Here is a 24,742-nt window from a genome sequence, read left to right as displayed (position 1 = left end):
TTGTATGTTTTCATATGCATACGTTTTATTTAGCAGTCAGCTATTTTGTAATAAACATCTCAATAGCTTACATTTCAAATAAACAGAATTCTATCTTACTTTTTGGCCATATAAATATCAGCAACTGCATAAAAGTGTATATTTTCCCTCAGTTTGGCCACTAGAATACATTTTTTCCCAACTTCTTCGAGGATGAGCTATGTATCTTCCTATAACATACTATATAAGCCATAAAAGTCTGATTGATGAAATATGATACTCAACAAAAAACTAAAATACAAATTTATTCTGTATTTCTTACTCACCACACCTCCCTGTTTGACACAATATCCAGCTTTAATGACTGACTGGTCTTGGTTACTCTGGCTCAAGTAATACGGCAGCTGACCGGGAGGTTTCCTCTGCACACTCCTGTCTGCACCATTCTGATCCTCGCCCTTTTCCTGAGAGCCAGTGCCATACAACAAAGTTTATTACATCATCCTTTTTATTCTTCTTTTCTTTTACATCAGTATTGATACTGTCCCAACATATGGTACATGAAAGTGGTAATCATATAGCACCACAATATATATCAAAGTATAAAACAACTGATATAATGCTACTGCTCAGTGTATCTTACAGAGTTTTGTTTTTGCAGTGGAGCCCCCTTTAATATATGTTAATGTGTCATGAGGTTAAGTGACCTGTGTGGTGGTGATGATGGGCACTCCTGCAATGATTTCCGTCTTGTAGGACACTTGTTTCATGGCACATGATGTGTCCACACAAGCTTCTGTTGTATTATGCGCCACTTGCTCTCCTGACTTCGGCACCTGCAGAAGAAATGAGAAAAGACAAACAATCGTAACAAATCTGTATGCGACAGCTGCTTTCTTTATAGGAGTATTTATATAAGTTCTATACTTAAAAAAAAGTCTGACAAGGACCATCAATTCCAGATCAAACCATTCCATTCATGAATATTTTCATTTAGAAAGGACACATAACATTAATCAACAGTGACAAAGACATTTATAATGTTACAAGATTTCTATTTCTATTTAATACATTTAAAAAAAAAGTCAGCTATCACTGAAATACATTTTAAATACATAAAAAAATAAATAATAATAATAATAATAATAATAATTCACAATATTACTTCTGAATTTTTGATCAAATAAATTCAGCACTGGTGAATAGTATTAAATACTTTTTCTTTTATTTTATTTTTATCTTACTGATGCCAATTACTCTTTCCAATGCTGAAGAATAATAATAAGTAGAAAAGTTTGTAATGCTTTTCATGTTGTTGCAATAAAAAAAAAAAACTCAACAAAACTAGACATATCCCCTCGGAGTAAATGAATAATTTGTCTGTCTGGTCAGTCCGATACAGTGATCAGCCTGACACTACAGTAGCTTCTTTGGGGATGGCAGTTCATTGTTTTGTGCCTTCAGGCTAAAAACACATCCCTGATCAATACATCATCATTACACATGCTACCTCTGACCCAAAACAAACTGTCAGTTGTAATCATATTAGCATGTTAGCATCCAGCGGCAAACACATCCTGCACTGCATGATAATACTGCCATTAACATTCAGAGAATGTTGTTATATTAGGAACAATTCAAATGTATTTGACAGACAATTCAAATTCATGAACGATTTAATTCAGTATTTTTAAGCATGCATTTATAAGATTCTTTTAAATACTTCTAATCTACTTAAATGAAAACAAACGAGTAAAATGAGACCGTTTGCTGCCATGCAATAGCATTTTAGAGAAGTGTAGTGACGAGCGTCATTTGCTCATGGGATAATTATTGTATTCCAGCAGTCGTGAGACAAAATCAGACACGAGGTGCTCGGAAAGCTTTTTGGAAGGAAAAACATTACCTACATGAAGCTGAGTGGAGTGAATGTCTGTGTGAGGTATACTAGAAAATGTTGCAATACTGTGTCCCATTAATGAACACATATTCAAAAAAATATGTATGTTTATGTACGCATGTATTTTTTTAAAGGGGTCATATGATGCAATTTCAAGTTTTCCTTTCTCTATGGAATGTTACAAGCTGTTTGTGCATAGATAAGATCCATGAAGCTGCAAAGACTAAAGTCTCAAACCAAAAGAAACATTCTTTATAAAAGTTGAGAATCATCCAAGCCTAATGTTCATGCAAAGATAGAAGGCTTTAACTTTGATTCCCGCTGTAGTATTGATGCTGCCGCCATCGCCATATTGTGGAGACACTGTGTACAAAGGCTGTTTCTATAAAGTGAATCAGTTCCAACTTTGAAGGACAGTCTGGCACTTTTGACAGCCTGTAAGTATTTTCATATTTAAAGAATTTGACTCTGATGATTCAAAAGTTTTGAGCAGTATAGAGTAGCACTTGGGAAGTCGTGGCCTAATGGTTAGAGAGTTGGACTCCCAATTGAAGGGTTGTGGGTTCTAGTCTCGGGCCGGACGGAATTTTGGGTGGGGGTAGTGCATGAACAGCTCTCTCTCCACCTTCAATACCACGACTTAGGTGCCCTTGAGCAAGGCATCGAACCCCCAACTGCTCCCCGGGCGCCGCAGCATAAATGGCTGCCCACTGCTCCGGGTGTGTGTTCACAGTGTGTGTGTGTGTTTGTTCACTGCTCTGTGTGTGTGCACTTCGGATGGGTTAAATGCAGAGCACAAATTCTGAGTATGGGTCACCATACTTGGCTGAATGTCACTTCACTTCACTTCACTTCTTGTTTGTAATTTCCCTGATCACAAATGCAGACATGGTTTTATTTTTACGCGGCTCGATATGCAACGCATAAAAGGGCAGTATAAGTCATTATAATCAGTAGTTACGTCATCATTGGATACAACAAATACCTCGTTAGTAATAGGTTTAATTGGTTTTGTCTCGTCGCGCCGGGACACGGCATCACAGTATGGTAAAGGATAGAGGTATTCAGCCAATCACGAAGCACTGGATAGCTGGCCAATCAGAGCACACCTTGCTTTTCAGAACGATTAGCTTTGTAAAAATTGATACGTTTCAGAAAGTCGGGTCATATGGGAGCAATAATAATGTACAGTATGTAGTAGGGGTGCCCGATCACGATCGGCCCGATCGTTAATGCGCATCTCGTCAGTAAAGCCGGTTCTCTAATTAGCAGTTAATTCCATCAGGTGCGTGATTTCACATAGAGCAGCTGTTACTACACAGAGCCGTTGTTAACTGAGAAGATGCGCCAATAAACGCTGAAAATGAAGTGGATTTGCACATCTTCTCTATTAACAATGGCTCTGTGTAGTAACAGCTGCTCTATGTGAAATCACGCACCTGATGGAATTAACCGCTAATTAGATAACCGGCTTTACTGACGAGATGCACATAACGATCGGCCGATCGTGATCGGAGCACCCCTAGTATGTAGAAAATAATGTGTTTCTGAACCTTAAAGCTGCAGTAGGTAACTTTTGTAAAAATTTGTTTTTTACATATTTGTTAAACCTGTCATTATGTCCTGACAGTAGAATTTGAGACAGATAATCTGTGAAAAAAAAAAAAAAATCAAGCTCCTCTGGCTCCTCCCAGTGGTCCTATTGCCATTTGCAGGAATACATCGCTCCCAGTAAGAAACAACCAATCAGAGCTGCGGTCCGTAACTTTTTTTATGTGTTCAAAATTTTAAAAAAAAGTATATAATAAGTGCGTACACCATGAATCCATTTTACAAACCATGTTTGTAGCCTGTCCTGAATCACTAGGGTACACCTATAATAAGTGTTTATATTCAAACTATTTTAGATTGCTTCGGGGGCACCGCGGAGGAGTAACCCAGTACCTTTGTGATTCTTCATAGACATAAACAGAGAGAAGTAGATCCGGCTACAATGTTCTTTCGCAAGACGCAAGCAGTTCTGTTTATTAACTGCTAGAGCGTCAAAAGTTACCGACTGCAGCTTTAAACAACATAAATACACTGTATTACACCAAATACACAAAATAATGTTATTTTTAGCCATGTAATATGAAAAATTGTTGAGCTGACATGTTTCAAATATTCCCGCTGGTGTTTTTTTTTTTGTTTTTTGTTTATTCCCGCTGGTGTACCTTACTGTCATGTAGATGCAACATACCGTTGTTTTTTTATCCACCACTCTCTTGCCATCACCATTTAGCTTACAGGGAATCCAAAGTGCACCCAAACACCAGACCTGTTGATTATTGGAGGATCTGGTCTGTTAAACGCATTGGCCACCGCGTACCGTGCATGAACTGCTCTCTCACTCAGCGCGTACTGAATGAGCCAGCGCCTGACTGAGTAGCCTAACATAAACATATAAGTTTGTGTTTTTTTCTTTTTTGGGGGTGTCAGGGGCGTTGCCTGTTACGTCGTTTGGGTTATTGGGCTACCTTGTTGAACGCATATCATTATATTTAAAAAATTTTTTTTTTTCAAATATAATTAATTAGTCCAACAAACCGTTCGGTACATAATGCGTACTGCGTACCGAACCAAAAGCGGTTCAATACGAATACGCGTATCGTTACACCCCTAACATACATACATACATACATACATACATACACACACACATACATACACACACACACACACACACACACACACACACATATATATATACCGTATTTTCCGGACTATAAGTTGCACTTTTTTCATAGTTTGACTGGTCCTGCGACTTATAGTCAGGTGCGACTTATTTATCTAAATTAATTTGACATGAACCAAGAGAAATGAACCAAGGGAAAACATTACCGTCTACAGCCGCGAGAGGGCGCTCTATGCTGCTCAGTGCTCCTGTAGTCTACACTGAAAACATTGAGCGCCCTCTCGCGGCTGTAGACGGTAATGATTTCTCTTAGTTCTTGGTACTATATAAATACGACTTATAGTCCAATGCGACTTATATGTTTTTTCCTCATCATGACATATTTTTGGACTGATGCAACTTATAGTCCGAAAAATACGGCATATATATTTGGCCAACACAAGTGATTCATAAATTAAAAGCCAATAAATTAACATATCATAACATTTCTCTTGTTTGATTGTTCATCTTAATTGTCTATGGCCCGAGATGCTGAAATAGGCTAATTGTGTCCGTTCACTAACAGGATCCAGTTCTCCAAAATCTGCAGTTTGGAGAACCATCTTAACTCTTTTCTGGTTAGTAAGAGGAATCTGATCCAGGATCAGTGACTTACTGTGATTTTGGTGGCGTTGTTGAGTGCACTGACCCACTCCACTAAATCTTGCTTATCATTCGCCTGCAAGTAAAACTTCCTCATTCCAGCGTTGATGACTGTGGGAGGACACAAAGATTTATATTTAAAGAATTTGGAGATGATGATATAAATCACATTTTACTGGCATTATGGATTTGCCAAAATGGATTACATCTCTTCCTGTCTAAGTGTGTGCTTCTAGGCCTGAACAAGAGTGCTTTCACACGACCACTTCTGGTGTGCATCCAGGTTTCTTTGAGGTAAAAGTTTGGTTGGATGATGTGAATACGGTTTTACAAACTTCCGCACCAGGGTTATTATAGTTATAAAAACAATTTCACTCCTTGAAATAAAATAAACATTAACTTGAGGAAAAACTAAACTAAACTAAACAACAACGCATTTAATTTAAGCTATTTGCCAAAACAACATTTCTCATTTTCAACTTGATGTGCTAAAATGTCTAAAGCTAAAACTGTAATAACAATATACATTAAAAACATGTATAGACATTAAAAACAAAAATATTAAACTTTAACTAAAATGAAAACATAAAATTTCAAATAGCGAAATACTAGTAAAATCTATAATAGTATCTCAGTAACTAAAATAATGCTAAAATAACACTTTCATCCAGGAACAAAGCATGAAAACAGAGTCCACTTGAAATGTGAACTCTGATACTTTTCAATGCAGATATGAATGCAATTGGCCTAAACTGTGGAAGTGAACCGCTATTAATGAGGTATGATTCAGTCAAACTGTGTGAGTGTGTGTGCACGCTCAATTTCCTGATAATTGGGACTGCATACTACAAACTGAAAGATTGTACTTCTCATTTCTAAATATGTCACTGTTAGTGAACCGTAACAATTAAAATCTAAAATGTTATGAAATGTCTTTACAAGTCACAAAAACAACATCTAAATTCCAGTTAAATCATTTTCTGTGCAAGTCTAAAAGTGAAAACTCTCACATCCCTTTAGTGCGGCTGGCTAGAGAGGCAGTTATTATAGTAACTGTGTTTATGTGGTCAACTTAACACATGTAAAAAAAAAAAACAGCTGTGATATCAAGATTCAATTTTATTATAGTAGTATTTCATAATATTGGTAAAAGTACAGACTCCATCACAAGTTAAAGAACAAACAGGTGTTCACTGGGCCTGAATTACACCAGGAAGGTCAGACTAATACTTTATTAAACACTTTAGAGTATGAGATGCAATGTATGACTAATTTTAGCATTTGTATTATGTTGCTCACATATACTCCTGACACTGGCCTCTCGTCTAACTCCACCGGGTAAAGTCCCAGAAACCCCAGTGTGTGATTGTCTCTGGCTCTGATCTCAGAACAATAGCCAGGGTCAGGGGTCATGGTCTAACATGCCCTACCTTCCGTGTACTGCATCCTCAGAGTGACGTGGAGAGAGAAACATCACTTTCTTACCTAAGCAGAACTCTGCCTTTGGACGCAATTTGGTGGCATCGCTAACCTTTAATGACAAAATATGACCAGATGAATAATATTGTACCCATATGCATACACATATTTTAAAGTGCACGAAAACATTTTCAGCATAAAAAAGAAGCTGTTTTATTATACATAAGAGTTTAGATCTCATGGCCAGCCATTACAAAATTTTTTATAAAAAATGGATAGTTACTTTTCTTAAGCCGCATTGTTAAAAATGTATCATTCATGCCTGTGTGAATATATAAAGTTTGTAATAACTAGTCATCATTAGTCAGAAATAACAGATCAATTACAAACCTTGGATATATATGTTAGTTTGAGGGAGCCGACACTGGATGTTCCTTCTGGAAGATTCTGTAGAATCAGAGGGTTAAAGTAATTAGAGCTGAAATTCTGAACAAACATGAACAGAATACATTTACGCCGAGTGTACGATATTCTCCAAAGTTGTAGAATTGCACAGGGGTCTATGAAAGTTTTAGCACACATCTACAGATGCAGTTGGGTAAATTATTCAAAGTCAGATGTGGCATCAATAAAAGATGCTGGCTGGAGCTACTGACTGAGTCTTAGATAAAGTGATTGGTATAGAACCTGCAGCAGCCAAGAGAAAAGAGAGAATCCATTAAAAGATACAAAGAAAGAACATGAAGAATCAAAAAAGACAGGTCCTGACATGGGCACCTCATCAGTGAACTTAGTTCTGGTCATGTTTCACCTGAGGTTTCCTTATTTACTCCAAGCTAAATGACATTAAGGCACTGAAAGGATTAGAGCAGTTAATGTCAAATCTTTCTCTCTGATCCAACTCCAAAACAGCCACATTAAACCAAATTGCAAATGAGTGCAGAATATATAATAAATAGTTGCTTATTAGTATGCATATTACTAGCATACCAGCTTTTATTAGTACCTATAAAGCACATGTTAATGCCTTATTCTGAACTTATTGCGTCTTGCGGAAGAAAATTGTAGCCGGAACTACTTCTCTCTGTTTATATCTATGAAGAATCACAAAGGTACTGGGTTACTCCGCCGCGGTACCCCCGAAGCAATCTAAAATAGTCCGAATATAAACACTTATTATAGGTGCACCCTAGTGATTCAGGACAAGCTAAAACACGGTTTGGAAAATGGATTCATGGTGTACTCGCTTATTATATACATTTTTCTACATTTTGAACACAAACAAAGTTACGGACCGCAGCTCTGATTGGTTGATTTCTTACCGGGAGCGGTCCGTAACTGCAAATGGCAATAGGATCACTGGGAGGAGCCAGAGGAGCTTGATTTTTTTCACAGATTATCTGTCTCATATTCTACTGTCAGAACATAATGACAGGTTTAACAAATATGTAGAAAAATATATATTTACAAAAGTTACCTACTGCAGCTTTAATCCAACCACATATCTAAACTTAAAAGCAGGGTAGGTGATTTGGTTCAAAAAACATTTTTTGTTATGCTGGATGAAAGTCTCTTCACATCGTGATAGAAATCACAAAGTTAAGTGGTCTAAATGTATTTATATTATCTGTGGAAGGCGTAGGACCAAAATATTTTCGTCCAATCATATCTGATGACATATCATGCGCAGACATGATATGTCATCAGAGCGTCCCATTATTCTATTGCAGACCGAGCGAGAATGGAAGGTAGGGCTGCACAATTAATCAAATTTCTTATCGCGATTACAATTACGGATGTCACAATTACGTAATTGTTCAAAGTCCACTTATGTTATTATGCACGCTTAACATGTTATCTTTAGGGTTTTTCCATTGTTTTAGCTTTAGTATAACATTATGATTACATTCCTATATTTTTTTTTTGTATAATTTACAGAATAAACCAATTTATATTTGACATTTGAGGCTTAATACTATATAAAAGCACTAAAGAGCTCTGTGTCCACCAAAGCGTTTTTAGCCAGCTGAAAATGCCAGGCACTCTGCTGAAAATGCCCAGCTGCGTTTCTGAAGCTTAAATTGGGTGGAGCAGGCCGTTGCCATCTTGGCAGTGCATCACCGCGTTCACTCCCGGATAATTGAAAATTAGCAAAAAGGAAGGAGCTGGTTGCTGAAATCACACCCACTTAGCTCAACCGCAGTGACAGCAGCGGCAATCCACCTGTCACTCAAGTTGCCATGCCCTTAATTATGCAAAACTTTAAAGCTTAATATAATTTAAACAGATGAGTTATAAAAAAAAAAATGCACCCCCTCACAGTTGTCATGAAGAGCAAAATTAACTATATACCACTGTAACAATGTACAAACTTCATAATCAAGGGAAGGAGGCGGGAACCGGCGAACATTCAAATGAAAGCTTTAATAACAAAATAAACAAAAAACAGCGCGACAGCCCCCCACGGACGACTACCGCGCACAAACAGAACACAAAACACAAAATAAAACCCAGGCCTGGTCCTATTTCATCCTTCACTGCCATCACTCCTCTTTTGTAGCCTTCCGATCTCCTCCGTGGGACACGAGACCGGTGAGTGGTGCAGCTGTCGCTCATTTCCAAGTCACTCCACCGGCCTCGCTCCGTTTCCACGGCTCTCAGCCCCGCCCCACTTGTCAAATAGACCAAAACCACTTTTTGCAGCGCTCCCATTGAGAACAACTGAAAAAAATACGCTAGCCGTGAGGAAAAACACTTTGGTGGACACGCGGCCTAAAGGTTTTTTGTTTGGGTGTGTTCTCGCTTGTTTATTTTCATATAAAAATACGGCATATAGAGGCATCAAATAATGGTATAAACATCAATTTAAATTGTGATAATCGTAATTAATAATTGCAATTACACTTTTAAGGGAATAATCGACAATTATGATTATTGTCATGATCATGCAGCTCTAATGGAAGGCAAGTTCTTTCACTGGTGAATGAGAAATGAGGTAATCCGACAGCATTACATTCAACCCTCCACCAATGCCATCTCTCATTGTGTTGCTGGTTAGCCTCTGGTCTGCCTGTTCACTTTCATGTGTTTTGGAGGAGGCGTGGCTTTGGATGGTGATTTGCAGGGAGGGTGGGTTCTTATGCTTTCAAAGCTAACTTGCTATTGTTAGCCTCTTTTAAATTGCCTACCCTACATTTAACAACTTTTTTTTTAACTTTTAATACGCAGCAATTTAGGAGTTTAGTGAGCTAATGGTTAGTTAATAGTGAGAAGTGTTCCCCAAACTAAAGTGTGAATATGCATAGGAATATACACATACAGTGTATGAGGGACATAAGACATAATGTACAACAAATTGTTAGTTCTATGCAGTTGTTCAAACAGAATGTGTTATTGTTATGAAAAAGACAAGACGTAGGCAGTACAATGGGGACAAAAATTAAGATTATTTTTCATCAAAGTCACTGTAATTACAATCCTTGTAAGTTCCTTCCATGTAACTCAGTACAGTTAGGAACAATTTAGTTTGCTAGTCTGGAGTCTCAGACAAAGACAACCTTACAAAGGTGCAAACTGCACAGCAAAGCAAAGTGTGGCCCACACAGATGCAAATACATTTACACATGTACAAACACTGTTCTCGATCTGAATGGTTAGAGTGGTCTGGAAGCAAAGACAGATCAATGACCTCCAATACTTCATGAGATTATAAAGTCCAACAGAGGCCATGGCACTCATATCCTTTATCCATATGCTTATGGAAAGTGAAACTTCTCTACGCCATTAGCAAAGTTTCAGAGGAAAAAAAAGGAAATGTCTGTGCAGAAAGTTCACAAACTGATGATTTCCAAACCTTATAATGATAAAAGGTGTGTAAGAGAGGTAATGTTAGTATCACACAATGTTTTGCATATCAACATTCTAACTGTGATAGCAGTAAAAGGTTAACTGTGGCTTATGGTTTTCCTGCTTCTGACAGCACTGACTCAGTAGTTCTCTACAGTTACTGCCCAAAAGCCACTGAGACACAACATCGTCTTACTGGAGAACTGTGGTGTGCAGTATATCTACCAACATGCGTTCAGTAACTTGGGATGGAAATCGTAAGAAATTCATGGTTCTACTGACAGAGTCCCTTAATGGTCCAATTAACTTATCTTTTAGGCCTAGTTCTTTTGAGTAAGAAATATTTTAGACAAAAAAAAAAAAAAAAGTAATTATTATTGCATTTTGTGCCTTCAGTAGTCTAATGCCCAAAATTATGATTTCATATTTGATGTTTTTGGTTCACTTCGAGATCAGACACGATAAAATTAATAACTTGCAGTTAAATTAGTAAGTCTGATCATTTCAGCAACCGCTATTAATTAATTTAGTAACAATATTTAGTGTTTTAGATTTACTAAAAAGATCATAAGAGTCATTTGTTTGTGAACTGGACCACATTAGTTGCTGTAAGTGTCATACAGTAGATTCTGTTGTGGAGTTTTTGTCCACATAGTTGGAAGAATCCACAAAAACGGAATGTTATGGTAATACTATTCTGATATATATAAAATAATAACAGTAATAATTTTTGGTTTGATTCCAAATCTTATCCGTAACACATACAGTATGTGAAACTAAACTGGGCCAATTACTAGCCCCTGAGGAACACCATACTACCATATTTTATAAAATTACATGTTTAACATGTAACGACTTCAACAGAATTATTAAAACAAAAGGAGGCCTTCAGATATAGAATGAAGACCCCCTGCATTTAACAATGCATTGACAGGATGAAAGAAATGAAGATGGGTACCTGAGGGTTATCCATGTACCACACCAGGCTGCCCTCCAGTGTGTCCAGAATGAAGTAGCGACGTAAAAACTTGCCGCTGTTCTCTAATTCTTCTATGTCTAGAAAGCCACAGATCCGATTCTGACGATCTACGTACGGCATTTCTGAGACTAAGCATTACCCTGCAACACAAAGAAACAATGCTCATTATAAAGGAGATGAGGACATTAGATGAAGGGTAGAGAAAGAGGTGGAGTGTGGTAATTAAAGAAAATTTGGAATCTTCATGTGTAATCATCTGGCAAACCGCTGGTGATTATTTCCTATGATGTCATCCTTGGTCATTCTCCATGGAAGTGGCACCTACTTAATTTCAGACCTCTGTGCTGATGAAAATCCTGTCAGATGAAGCTGCATTAATATAAATGACTTGACTGTGACATTACCACAGCTGAAAATCTTCACCTGCAAAGACTTGTGGATTGTGAATGTCATGAGGGTGAATAATTTATGCCTAAACTTTTATTTAGACGTAATAAATGCATTTTATTTTTTTTGATGGAGTGGGGGGCTGTTTAATGGTGGACAAACAATCAACTGATGTGTGTTTTTAATGTCTTTGGGATCTCTAATTTAAATTTCTAATATGTCTTTCATTTGCCATGTAATAAGCACTGTGCTGTGATACAGGAGTATGATCTTAGAAGGCGTTTCAAGTCCAAGCACTCAAACTTCAACACACAATTTCCTCCAGGCTCTGTTACTCACTGACAAAGTACAAAGCTTAACAAGCTATCATGGTCATATCATGTTTCTAGCAAGAGAAAGCTCTTTCAGCCCCACTCTTTGTAGCATGGGTACTCAAGAAAAAAAGAAGAAATCATTCATTGACTCAAAGGCTATGAAAGATTGTACACTAACGGTGTAGAAGAGATTGTGATAAAGATAGAAACAACATTTATTAAAAATAAACAATGAAAACAATGACAAAAAGTTAAATACTAGCATTTGTGGACAAATAAAAGAAGGTGGAGACAATGTTACTAGCTGTGAATTAATGAATCAATAAGAAAGCTGTCTTTATGTCTTAATTTTGGATGACATAATTTCATGAAAGGACCACATTTCACAGGTTCCGATGAGACATGTCAGCCAGGTACAGTGATTTACTGCTACATCATAAATGACAAATAGCAAAATATTTTGTGGACTCAGAATGTTGCTTTTCTCCATGGCTTCTATCACTAGAGAACGGTCACATTTCTGTCTCGAATGCATGATGAGAATTTCATGGCTAAAGTGTGTTTTATGAGTGACAGCTTCCATAACTTTAACAGTCTTAATCTGGGATTACAGTGATGGGATAAAACCAGTGTTAATTTCGTTGACTAAATATTTTCGTCATTATTTTCGTCACGAATATATTTTTGCAGACGAAAACGAAACGAAAACTAAAAAAGAAGGCACTGATGGAGACTAAAACTATGACTAAATTGACTGACATTATCGTCAACGAATAAAGGACGAGACGAAAATAGACTGTGACGAAAATCAAATCAGCAGACGGGAGAGATGCGAGGAATGAGCAAAAGAACCGGCAAAACGGAACAGGCGAGACTGCATGAGAGAAGAGAACCAATCCGAGCCTGACTTATTGAGACGTGAAGCAAAGGTTTTCAGTTTTTAAATGAGCTCCCGGGAAGTCGGCATTCGAAGAGGTGATGTCTAAAAGAGCGACAAAATGTCCACAGCTCACTTCACGTTTGACAACGAACAAAAAACAAAGCGTAAAGCACGCGGAGCGCTCATTCGTGGCAAGAACACAACCAATTTGAAAAGACATTTACAGACGAGCCACCCGGACATTTTCTCAAATGTAATTTCACAACGATATTCTTTTGTTAGATGACAGCACAATACTAATACGTAATATTATGATACATACATTTGATTAATACTAATGTTTAGTATATTTTATAATGTTCTACTTGTTGACAATACCACAAATATTTCTATATTAGTCATGTGAAACGTAAATGTTCACATCCTATCATTATACATACTAATCTAGCAATATTGTAGTATTTAGCAATATTGCTAGACAAATGAATACCTTATAAAATCTTGTTACTTTTTTTATCCACCCAACTTATTAAATATTTACTTTAAATGTATGCACTTATTGTTCAGCTCAGCTGTAAGCTTTAAGGTCCTGGACCTAACTTTATTTTTCTTTTATTGATGGTCAGTTGGCAGCTAGTTATTGTTTACATTATCATGACAGTGTTTGTTGCTGCATAAAAGCTTTTGAATCGAAATAAAGACACAGTTGTGTTGAAATAAAGTTGAATTTGTGTTTTATATATTTTGGTTAAGTTTGTTTCCTATACCAGCTGTAAAGATTGTCTAGTAAATCTGTTATTGATTTTAGTCTTATTTTAGTCGACTAAAATACCAAGCAATTTTATTCGACTAAAATACCAAGCAATTTTAGTCGACTAAAATAAGACTAAAATTAAAACAATTCAGATGACTAAAACTTGACTAAAACGAAAAAGAATTATAGTCAAAAGACTAAGACTAAAACTAAATTAAAATTTCGTGTCAAAATTAACACTGGATAAAACGATCAGTAGTATTGTTGCAACACTCAATGGATTTAAACTTAAGATGCATTATTTTTTTCCAATTCCGCAGACTTCATAAACAACTTGACATAAAAAATTAGCAGAGATATGATGAAACTTTGCTACAAGGTTTGATGACTTCAACACACCTTCAAAGTTAATTAAATTCACTATTACTGTAGTAAACTGGATGAAGGCTCCTTACAGTTAAGGCCCTTGGTATACTTCAAACGAAATCGAAGAACGAACTGATATGACGTAACTTCTATCAAAATCAGGCCAAAATGAAGTTTGTTTTGGCTCCTAAACACCTTTGAGCTTCCATTGGTTCGTGGCGTTTACACAATCGTGGGTGAGTTTTGAAACTCCACTTTCTTTGACATGCAATTTTTTTCCCTGGTTCATTCCTCATTCTGCGGAGGTTCTACAGGAGAGCAACATCTCCTGAATACACTCCTGATTTTCAAATAGCGGAGTTGCACAAATATAACCACACCTGTACTATCACTTGCGGAGAGACTTTAAAGATTCAGAGGAAGTATTTAATTCCTAGAAAGAAATTGCAACCAAGCTTGGTGTCAGAGAAACATCCGAGACAAGTTTTCCACAGCCATGAAAAGGATAAAAGGAAAGAGTAAAGAGTAAATATAAGGTAGCAAGTACCAAATACATGTTTCAAATAAATGTTACACCATACTGCTGCTACTGTTCTTCAATAAGTGAATTTAAAGGTTATACACTGTAGTAAATGCCAAACGAATATACAATAAACCCTTGTTTTTATCAAAAGTAGCCTAAATCATGACACCACATAAAATATAAAAATGTGTAACAATTTATCTAGTTTAATAAAATAAATGAACACTAATAAAATAAAGTAACAAACTGACTCCAATATTTTTTTCCACATCATGCTAAAGTTTTCAGACTATGAGACATTCACACTTCATATAAAGGACTAATTAAGAAATGGCTCTTTTGTATTGCAAACATGATACTTGATTTTGAACTGCTGCTAATCATTATATTTTTGTCTATAATATTCAGACCATTGGTCATTTCATTGTTGTTTTGTTGTTTTTATGAATTCAATAAAAACAAAGTCTCATTCTTCCCTCACAAGGGTTTATATTTTTTCCTTTTTGTTGATGATGTTGAATCATCAATTTTAGCTGAAATGAACACTAGTAGCAAACACCAACAACTTATATTCCTTTTCACATATGATTATGGGGCGGATTATCAATTAACAAAGACTAAACACTATATTATGACCTCAAAAATGTCAAAAACAGAGCATGATTTTGTAAACTAATACATTTTTGTCTCATATTTCCAGATTCATATGGCTTTTCTGATGTAGTAAGCTTGCTTGGTAGCACACCTGGTACAGTGGAGAACTTGTGAAGTCCTGTTGAAAACATAGTAAAAACATTATTAAATGGCAAAAAAAATTATTTCATTATACTATCAGTTTTGCCTAAGGTTGAGGTTAATGTAGAAGCTATTTTATTTTTTTAAAGGTGATAAAGCTTTAACCTTTTAGCGCCACTCAGTGTACGTTTCACTTCTGATATGCAAAGATGTGTGCATGAACCAACATAATAAAATGTTGCCAGTCACTTTTATCTGTTTCTGAGAAATTTCAATGTGGTTTTATGGAACCACTGACCAGACATTTCATTTACTTCCCCTTCTCTCCAAAGGAATTTCCAATCACTTTCTACTGTATCTGTGAGGGATGTGTGCACAACTAAATATATTACCATGAAAGTCTAGTCAACAGGTTGTCTGAACAACTACAGGTAGTTCAGAAGTTGGTCCTTTATAATTAGGCTGTGACTGTCCAATATTTCTATGTCTGCTACATTCTCAAAACTCAGGTGATTTGATAATACCTAGAAAATCAAAATCAACTGCGGGCGGCAGATCCTTTTCCTATTTGGCGCCTAAACTCTGGAATAACCTACCTAACATTGTTCAGGAGGCAGAGACACTCTTGCAGTTTAAATCTAGATTAAAGACCCATCTCTTTAACCTGGCTTACACATAACATACCAATATGCTTTTAATATCCAAATCCATTAAAGGATTTTTAGGCTGCATTAATTAGGTAAACCGGAACCGGGAACACTTCACATAACACTCTATGTGTCCTTTCTACATCATTAGAAGAATGGCATCTACGCTAATATTTGTTTCTCTCTTATTCCGAGGTCACCGTAGCCACCGGATCCAGTCTGTATCCAGATCCGAGGGTCACTGCAGTCACCCGGATCCAGTACGTATCCAAACCAGATGGTGGATCAGCACCTAGAAAGGACCTCTACTGCTCTGAAAGACAGCGGAGACCAGGACAACTAGAGCCCCAGATACAGATCCCCTGTAAAGACCTTGTCTCAGAGGACCACCAAGACAAGACCACAGGAAACAGATGATTCTTCTACACAATCTGACTTTGCTGTAGCCTGGAATTAAACTACTGGTTTCGTCTGGTCAGAGGAGAACTGGCCCCCCAACTGAGCCTGGTTTCTCCCAAGGTTTCCTTTTTGTCACCGATGGAGTTTCGGTTCCTTGCCGCTGTCGTCTCTGGCTTGCTTAGTTGGGGTCACTTCATCTACAGCGATATCGTTGACTTGATTGCAAATAAATGCACAGACACTATTTAACTGAACAGAGATGACATCACTGAATTCAATGATGAACTGCCTTTAACTGTCATTTTGCATTATTGACACACTGTTTTCCTAATGAATGTTGTTCAGTTGCTTTGACGCAATGTATTTTGTTTAAAGCGCTATATAAATAAAGGTGACTTGACTTGACTTTAGAGGCATTTAGAGTGGAAAGACAAATGACCTGTCACTGGAAACTTGTTGGATATGACACAGTGTAGTAGAGTCAGAAATCATGAGCTGTGTCCTTGTACTACTAATCTTGTGTTTGAGCGACTGGGGCAGCTCTGTCTTGATAAACATGCAAGGAAAGTAGAGATCTGAAAGCTGCTGTGCGTTCAAAGAGGAAGAGAGAGTGCGAGGTGGCCTAACCAATCATAGGTAAAGTGTGTACACATGAACAAAAACAAAACGAAAGCACACACATCACTGGCAAAATACTTAAATTGGGTGCTCGACAATAAAAGTGGAAAACAATGAAAACAAATCTCCAAAAATGCAAATATTTCATAGCGAATTATCACACAGGTGATGTTTCGAGTATATATATATATATATATATATATATATATATATATATATATATATATATATATATATATATATATATATATATTAAAACACACAAAGAAAAAAATATCTATAAAGTCTAGTTTAAAACATACAACAGTAATAATGATACTAACATTACCTGCATGAACTAAAAAAACCTCAATGGACAAATGTCAAAAGCTTCATTTAATCCTATAGGATTTAAATGTTTTAAAAGTAAATTATCAATGCCACCTCCTTGAACATTCAACTAATTCTATTCTGACATAATGTAAAGTAGAAAATGAATGACTAAAAGCAGCAAAATGCTGATCAACCAGAAATCTTGGTTTTTAATGGTGCAACAATTTTCTGAAACCTGAGTCTTTAGAGGTCTACATCTGCGGTCTACTTTTGCTCACATAGCAAAGACCACAAGAGCATCGTGACATGTCAATCACATCACTAGTTTTACAGGAAATAGTGCATTTAAAAAAATCTGCAGTATGAGTTTTATAAGAAAAGTTTCACTGTTGACAGTTGCCACATCTATAATTAATTACCGAAGGGTACATTGTTTAGAAAATGTGAGACAGGTGTCAAATCGCCTCAAACCAAAATATTGTGTTATATACTATGCATGTACACATGTGCATAATGTAACAGCTTTAAGTCTTTTGCTGTGGGCTCGGCTGCTGAAAGTTTGGAATGAGGCCAGCATTTTTTATTTTTTTTTTACAGAGTCAACCCGAAACAGGCCCTCAGTTTTCACACTACAAACCTTTTTTTGACACTGCTGCCTGCAACATTATTACATAAAGTAGTGATAGCAACAGCAGTATCTTGCATCTGCACTGATTTACAATAAAGGTGGAACCTTAGACAACTACCAGTCACTCTAGCATTGTGATATTTTCTTACAAACAAAAATGGGGTGAGCACACTTACATTCTCATTTTAAATGATTTAAACATCAGAGTATTATTTAAATTAGAGTAAATTATTTGTTTGTAACTTTAGGATATGGTTTGAATTGTTAACATGTTAACTAACATGAATTTACAAAGAGCAATACTTTTGTTACTATATTTATTAATCTTTGTTTATCTTAGTTTATAAAAACACAACTGTTCATTGTTTGGTAATGTTACTTCACAGTGCATTAACTGTTAACAAATACTGTACAACTTTTGATTTCAACAATGAAGGCTATAGCCTAAATGTTGAAATTAACAATGTTGTAGGAGTGCAGTTTAGTAATAGTAAATGTTAAATAAAGTGTTACTGATTTTTTTAATACACCAATTCAGACGTCTCGTGAGTTCAGTGTTGGACAGGTCAGTTTTTTAAACCATTCATTAAATTGAATCGGTTCAAAGGAATCATTAGTTCGCGAATCAGACGTGTACGTCACGCGTTGTATAATTATCTCCTGTGACCTGTGGTGCGCTTGCGGCTCTCTGAAAAGTTGAGATGTTTTTAACTCGATGCATGCCGGGAAAAAACGAGCGCGACCACATCACTCCCATTATGAGCGCGCATACCACGCGCCTACATTGGAAATAACGAGCTTGAGTGCGCAAAAGACGCGATATGTGAACGGCCCCTAATGGATCAACTATGACAGCCTACATCGCACATCCTGCGATGCGACTACACACACACACACACATTGATATAGTTTACATTTTTCAATGATATGCAACTTCAATGTATTAATCAACTTCCTTACTTTTTAGATCATCGCAAAATGTACATTATATTGTCATCCGGTGAAATATTTAAAGTTGGATATTAGTACGTCCGTTTAGTCAAGTAAAGCAATATAAACTATACAGTTGCAAAAAAAATTACATTTAAATTAAATTAAAGTTGGTTACATTCTCTGTTACATCAAACTTCATGCATTTTCATGTAAAACATCTTGATTGGTATGTGGAATATATTGCTTCACTTAAGTACACGGTATGTACAGTATGCATATAATGTTGGAAATGCTTATATATCCAACTTTACATATAGAGCTGTGTGATATTGATAAGGCCTACATCTTAACAAAAAGTAAACTATAAAAACCATATTTTGCAGTACACAGGCTTTAAGTAAGTATATACGTGGGTAAAGTTGGAACCTGCCACTCATATTTTATCCAGAAAAATTCCTGATGATGATGAATCATGGTTTAATCCACAAAATGAGCTATGTCTGTCTATCTCGGTCTCACAGAGACAGACAAATATAGACACACACACACTCATCCAGATCTCTGATGACCATGCAATATAAGCCTTGACTGTAAATATAGGCTACACATCACACCCATGAATGTTCACGCTTATTAAAAAGGTCCCATAATCTGCATAAACGTATATATCTGTAATAAGAGCAACAGTAGCATGCTGTCTGTCAGAACACGTCCTACAGGTTCTGCCTGTGCTCCTATTAAGATTCACATCTGAGTAACAGAGATGCAGGAGAGTGCAAGTTTATGTGAGGTAAAGTGGCAGTTCCCACTTTATTCACTGTCAATAGATTAGTATCCTAATATCACACTCTGATCAGCCGTACAGTGAGATGTATTTTAGCTAGAAAAAAAAACAGATTTGTCCAAAGCACATACACAAACTGTTTATGTGCAATGTAAACTGCAATGGCTGGATCTAGAGGAAACAGTACTGAGCTACTGGCTGTAATACAGAACAATCACCAACCCAGTCTCATCAGAATAATGTGCAAAATACAATTTCATTACATTGCTTCTTGCAAGTTTTGCGACAGTTTCAAAGTGAGATGTCCAGTGAGTGGCACTAAAAAAAAAGTACGTTTAGTTCTGTACGAAACATGAATCTGGCAATGTTTTATTACATTGGTTGGTGTACATACCATGAAAATAACAATCCCTATAATAGCGTTAACAAAAGCATATGTGAGATCAGTTGAAACAACCATGCCATTTTAGCTTGATTCTATAAGTCACATGGGACCCGAACCCAAGTGCTCCGCATCACAAGTACAACGCTGCACCAGGTGAACAACAGAGCAAGTTTACTTTTGGAGCTCATTATGCAATTCAAATGTCAATATATTAGTTTAAAAATCATGCACTATGTTTTTAGATCATAACGCAGTATTGTGCAAGGATTATGTGAAAATAAGTCTTTATTAATAGATGACAATTCATCCATGTAATCATAATTTGTGAAAAATAATAATAAAAAGGGTTGGTGTTTTAATGTTTCTCCTATTAATTTCAGCTAGAAACTGAATATAATTACATTAACTGGTATGTTTTTGGAGTTTTGCTAAAATTCTAGGTAAAGGCACATTTTTCGTATGTTTGATAAGCTTATGTTGATAATTTTACTAACAAAAAGCCCCAGATTTATTGGACAAAATTTGGACATACATGGTAATGACATGCTTTTGGACTGTATAATCACATTTTTAGACAAACACCATGATAATACAAAAGATTTTGCACATGATACAAATGTACTACTATGCTTTTTGAATATGAATGTGTGTTTTTTTGGCAGGTAGCATGGAGGTACCATGTTGGACTTGGAATCATAATACAACAAGGTTTTCTGGACCAGTAGCATGGCAATACCATGTTTTATGGACATGTACCATGGTACAACCAGGGTTTCTTGGAATATGTTACACAGTAAAATCAGTTCTTTTCACTACTGTCTTTTTTTTTTTAATTGTTAAGATATTTTGGGTTCAAATGCTTTTCAAAGAAGTCTCTGGTGCCCACAGAGGCTTTATTTGTTCAAAAATACAGTAAACAATGATATTACAATTTAAAATAATAGTTTTCTGCTGATAAAGTTGAATTTTCAGAGCAGCCATTATGCCAGTCTTCAGGGTCACATGATCCTGAGAAATCAAAGATTTCTTCTATTATTAATGCTCAAATCAGTTGTGCTGCCTCCTCTTTCTTCATGTTTTTTTTTGTTTTAGTTTTTTGCAGAAACTGTGATATATTTTTTCAGTGTTCAAAAAAAAAAAACTTTATTTGAAACAAATATTTTGTTATGTTCTGAATATCTTTAATGTCACTTTTGATCAATTTAGTGCAACCTTGCGGAGTACTCTAAAAAAAGGCAAATCTTATTTACCCCAAACTTCTGAACAGCAGTGTAGCATAGTTGCAATATAGTCAGTAATTTTTTTTTTTTTTGGTTTACAAATATATGTTGCTTTATGTGCAGATCTGTTTGGATTGACATCAGCACAACACCTGACTGTTTTCACTTCAGCACTGCAGTTTTGGAGGAGCTTTGTTGTATATTTGATACCCTTGACTTACTTGCTTGACGGGTTTGACATATCTTGAAATAACTTGAGCCTCACATCAAACAACAACCCATTAATTCTGCATTGTTTTTCTGTGGTGGAAACTATTCCATCCACTCTTAATGTCACAATCGGTTTACACTTCTATAATTTCGAAATGAATGAATTTTCATATTATCATGGCAATCAACAGTTCTAATTGAAACTTGAGAGAAATGTCCTTGAGTGGGTCAGAGCTTATTATTATTATTTTTCTATATAAAATAGAATACATAAAAACACCATTACACAGCCTTGTGCCTTTATCTTTTGTCAGATTGTATGTATTTATTTATTTTGTGCTTCAAATTTAATTTTGTAATTTGATTCCCCTTGTAGCTGGTTTGTTTAGGTTCATGACCTATAACGGTTTTTTAAATACCTTCAAAAATACTTCCAAAACCAAGGCCACTGAAAAAGTGGGCAGCACTTCTGAATTTCACAGTGATTTACACAATGGTACTTCTGTAGTTTTTTTTTTTTTTTTTTTTTGACTGACAAGATATCATATAATATAAATTTTAGCATCAGTAACATAAAGGTAATAGCACCTGATACTTTCTCGGCATCATTGTGAAATGGTATCAACACAGTACAGGTACCTCCACAACACTTACGAGCATCACAGGCGCGATTGTTGCGTTCAATTCATGCTAATGATGTCCAAAAAATACAGTCTAACGTTAGTAAGGCAGTGCTCTAGGCTTTAAAAGCCAGTAACGTTAACTTACATACAGATCTGTGTACGTTACAGACATAACGCATGTCAAATCTTCAGACATAATATATCATTTTGAGAGAGAGTGGTTTTACATATAAACACTAAATGACTTTATGTGTTCGGTGGTCGGTAAGTTTTATAATACATAACCTACTGTCGGAAACAGAAGCGACAGGTTTTGCATAAAGCGAGCTAGTACTGTGTAACTAACGTTACTGATTAGAACACAACTAATGACACATTCAAAGTTTAACATCCAAAGAAATATCTCGCTAGTATATGTGCAGATGACTTACACGCTTATAAGCAGCTGTAAAACTCCTGTGTAGCAGTGTTCGGTCTACATATGTTAGACTTTCAGCCCATCTCCCACAAACTTCCGACGGTCTGCCAGTCTGCCTATCTATCCCTCAACTGACGGGTGGAGAGCGGAATTGCTATTCCCACTATGACCGGGGTTTAGCTCATGAATATTAAATAGTTCGTGCTGGCGTCGCTAGCAAACCTTCTTAGAGCGTCCAATGACGTTCCTGTATTAATAAACATGAGCCTAGCCTTCGCTGCAGTTGGATTCGACAGAGCGTTAGCTGACCATAGACTGTACGCCCACGTTCCCATGTCTGCATCGAGCCAATCAAGTTGGCGTCTGTCAGCGGATATGATTAATATTCATGAACCATACTTTCGCCATAGTAGCTTTCGCAAAATAACGACTGAATGCGGAAAAGGCCCCTTCTTTTCCGGATATGGAGAAAAGGACGGTGGGAAGTGTAGTAATAAATAGAATGGATGCTGTTCAGTGTGATTACGTGTAGGTTACTTTTGATCCTCTTTACTGAAAAAGATTTATTGAAGTCATTCTAATGTGCTGATTTAATTATTTTTAATGCTGGAAACAGTTGTGCTGGTTTACATTTTTGTGGAAACTGATACTCTTTCATTCAAAAAATTGCGATTAGTGAAAAAAAAAAGGTTTTCACAAAAATATTAGGCAACATAACATTGATAATAATAAGAACTATTATTTAATAACTGAGCACCAAATCAACATAATTAGAATGATTTCTGACTGGAGTAATGGCTGTTGAAATGGATGTTTATTATTATTCTTTCAATTAATTAATGAATATTACTATTTTGTTGTATTTTAAATGTGTACTTTTTACAATTCTAAATTTAAAACTCTGGTGAGCATAAAAGACTTCTTTCATAATCAGTCAATCAATCAATCAAACAAAAGTTAATTGTTCCAAACTTTTGACCATTAGTGTGTGTGTGTGTGTGTGTGTGTGTATTTGTGTGTGTACTTCCACATTAGGTATAAATGTTCAGTTCATGCCTTTTGATGCTATATGTGACTGAAGAAGGAAATAGTGGTGTATTATGGGAAATCCCCCTGGATGGTCTCTCTGGATGGTGTTTTATTGTTCATGTGCAGTTTGAGATTTCAGCAAAGGTTAATAGGGGTTATAGTGTCCTTCAGACTGCATTCAGACTACAACTATTGAGATTAAAAACAAAAAACAAATGTGTACGCAAAGAAACTGGTCCAAACACAAGATTGGATTTTTATGCCTCTAATTAATCACAAAATTAATATATAACATTTAATTTAATTTAACATTTTAGCAGTTCGAACAATGCATGCATAGTGTTATTAAACAAGGCTGAAAACTTGGGTAACTGATACAATATATAAATTGTTAACAGTGCATAAGCTCTGTTTTCTAAGGCTGTTTCCATCACAGAATAAAAAATAAATAAATGAACAAACAATCAAACAAACAAATAAATAAATGTTACTTTTTATTCCACAATTCAGACATTTTCTCACAATTCTTATTTGTTTTCTATGAATTCCGAGTTGAGATTTTGAAATTTTTTAATAACAAAGGTCTATTGCAACTTTTTATTTCCCAATTTTGACTTTTTTATTCCAAATTTGAGTTTAGATCTCACAATTTGGACCTTTCATCTCAGAATTGCAAGTTTATATCTCACAATTCTGAGAATTGCACAAAAATGTCATAATTTTGAGGTATAACGTTGGAATTGTAAAAAAATAAATATAATTACAATTGAAGTTAGCTTTTTAAAAATGTTTAATCCGGTTACAGAAACAAGCTTCCATAGATTTCTTATCAGTCAAAAAGCGATAATTCAATTCATCCTTCAAGTCGTTCCAAACCAGTATATATTTTCTTCCGTGAACACAAAAGTAGATATTTAGCAGAATGTTTATAACTAAATAGTTGGTGTAGCCATCGAAAAAAAAAAAATACCATGTAAGTCACAATGGCTACCAGCCACTGTTTGGTTGCCTACATTTTTCAAAATATCTTCTTCTTTTTTCAAAGCCTTTCTAATTCTTGGTGACGAGTTAGAAAGAAAGAAACTAAAAGTTTTTCTGCTTTCTCATATTCATTTTGGAATGAAAATGTGGGTCAATG

General features: G+C 35.9%; 1 protein-coding gene across 5 annotated transcripts in view; it reads right to left on the bottom strand.

Annotated features, from left to right (window-relative positions):
- LOC128024923 (pleckstrin homology domain-containing family A member 1) overlaps nucleotides 1-22,743 on the bottom strand; it is a 43,651-nt gene extending 20,908 nt beyond the window's left edge. For all 5 annotated transcript variants that reach the window (XM_052610804.1, XM_052610805.1, XM_052610803.1 and 2 more), the window contains exons 1-7: nucleotides 22,589-22,743; nucleotides 11,419-11,579; nucleotides 7,005-7,061; nucleotides 6,681-6,726; nucleotides 5,209-5,306; nucleotides 687-815; nucleotides 306-443 (exon numbers count right to left, since the gene is read on the bottom strand). In XM_052610804.1, coding sequence (XP_052466764.1) covers nucleotides 306-443; nucleotides 687-815; nucleotides 5,209-5,306; nucleotides 6,681-6,726; nucleotides 7,005-7,061; nucleotides 11,419-11,559 — 609 coding nt within the window. In that variant the 5' untranslated portion in view covers nucleotides 11,560-11,579; nucleotides 22,589-22,743. The remainder of the gene's footprint in view (nucleotides 1-305; nucleotides 444-686; nucleotides 816-5,208; nucleotides 5,307-6,680; nucleotides 6,727-7,004; nucleotides 7,062-11,418; nucleotides 11,580-22,588) is intronic.
- Nucleotides 22,744-24,742: the final 1,999 nt, after the last annotated feature.

The sequence above is a fragment of the Carassius gibelio genome, chromosome A12 (genome assembly GCF_023724105.1).
Source record: "Carassius gibelio isolate Cgi1373 ecotype wild population from Czech Republic chromosome A12, carGib1.2-hapl.c, whole genome shotgun sequence".
Lineage (NCBI taxonomy): Eukaryota > Metazoa > Chordata > Actinopteri > Cypriniformes > Cyprinidae > Carassius > Carassius gibelio.
This window is presented reverse-complemented; position numbering and strand designations above follow the sequence as displayed.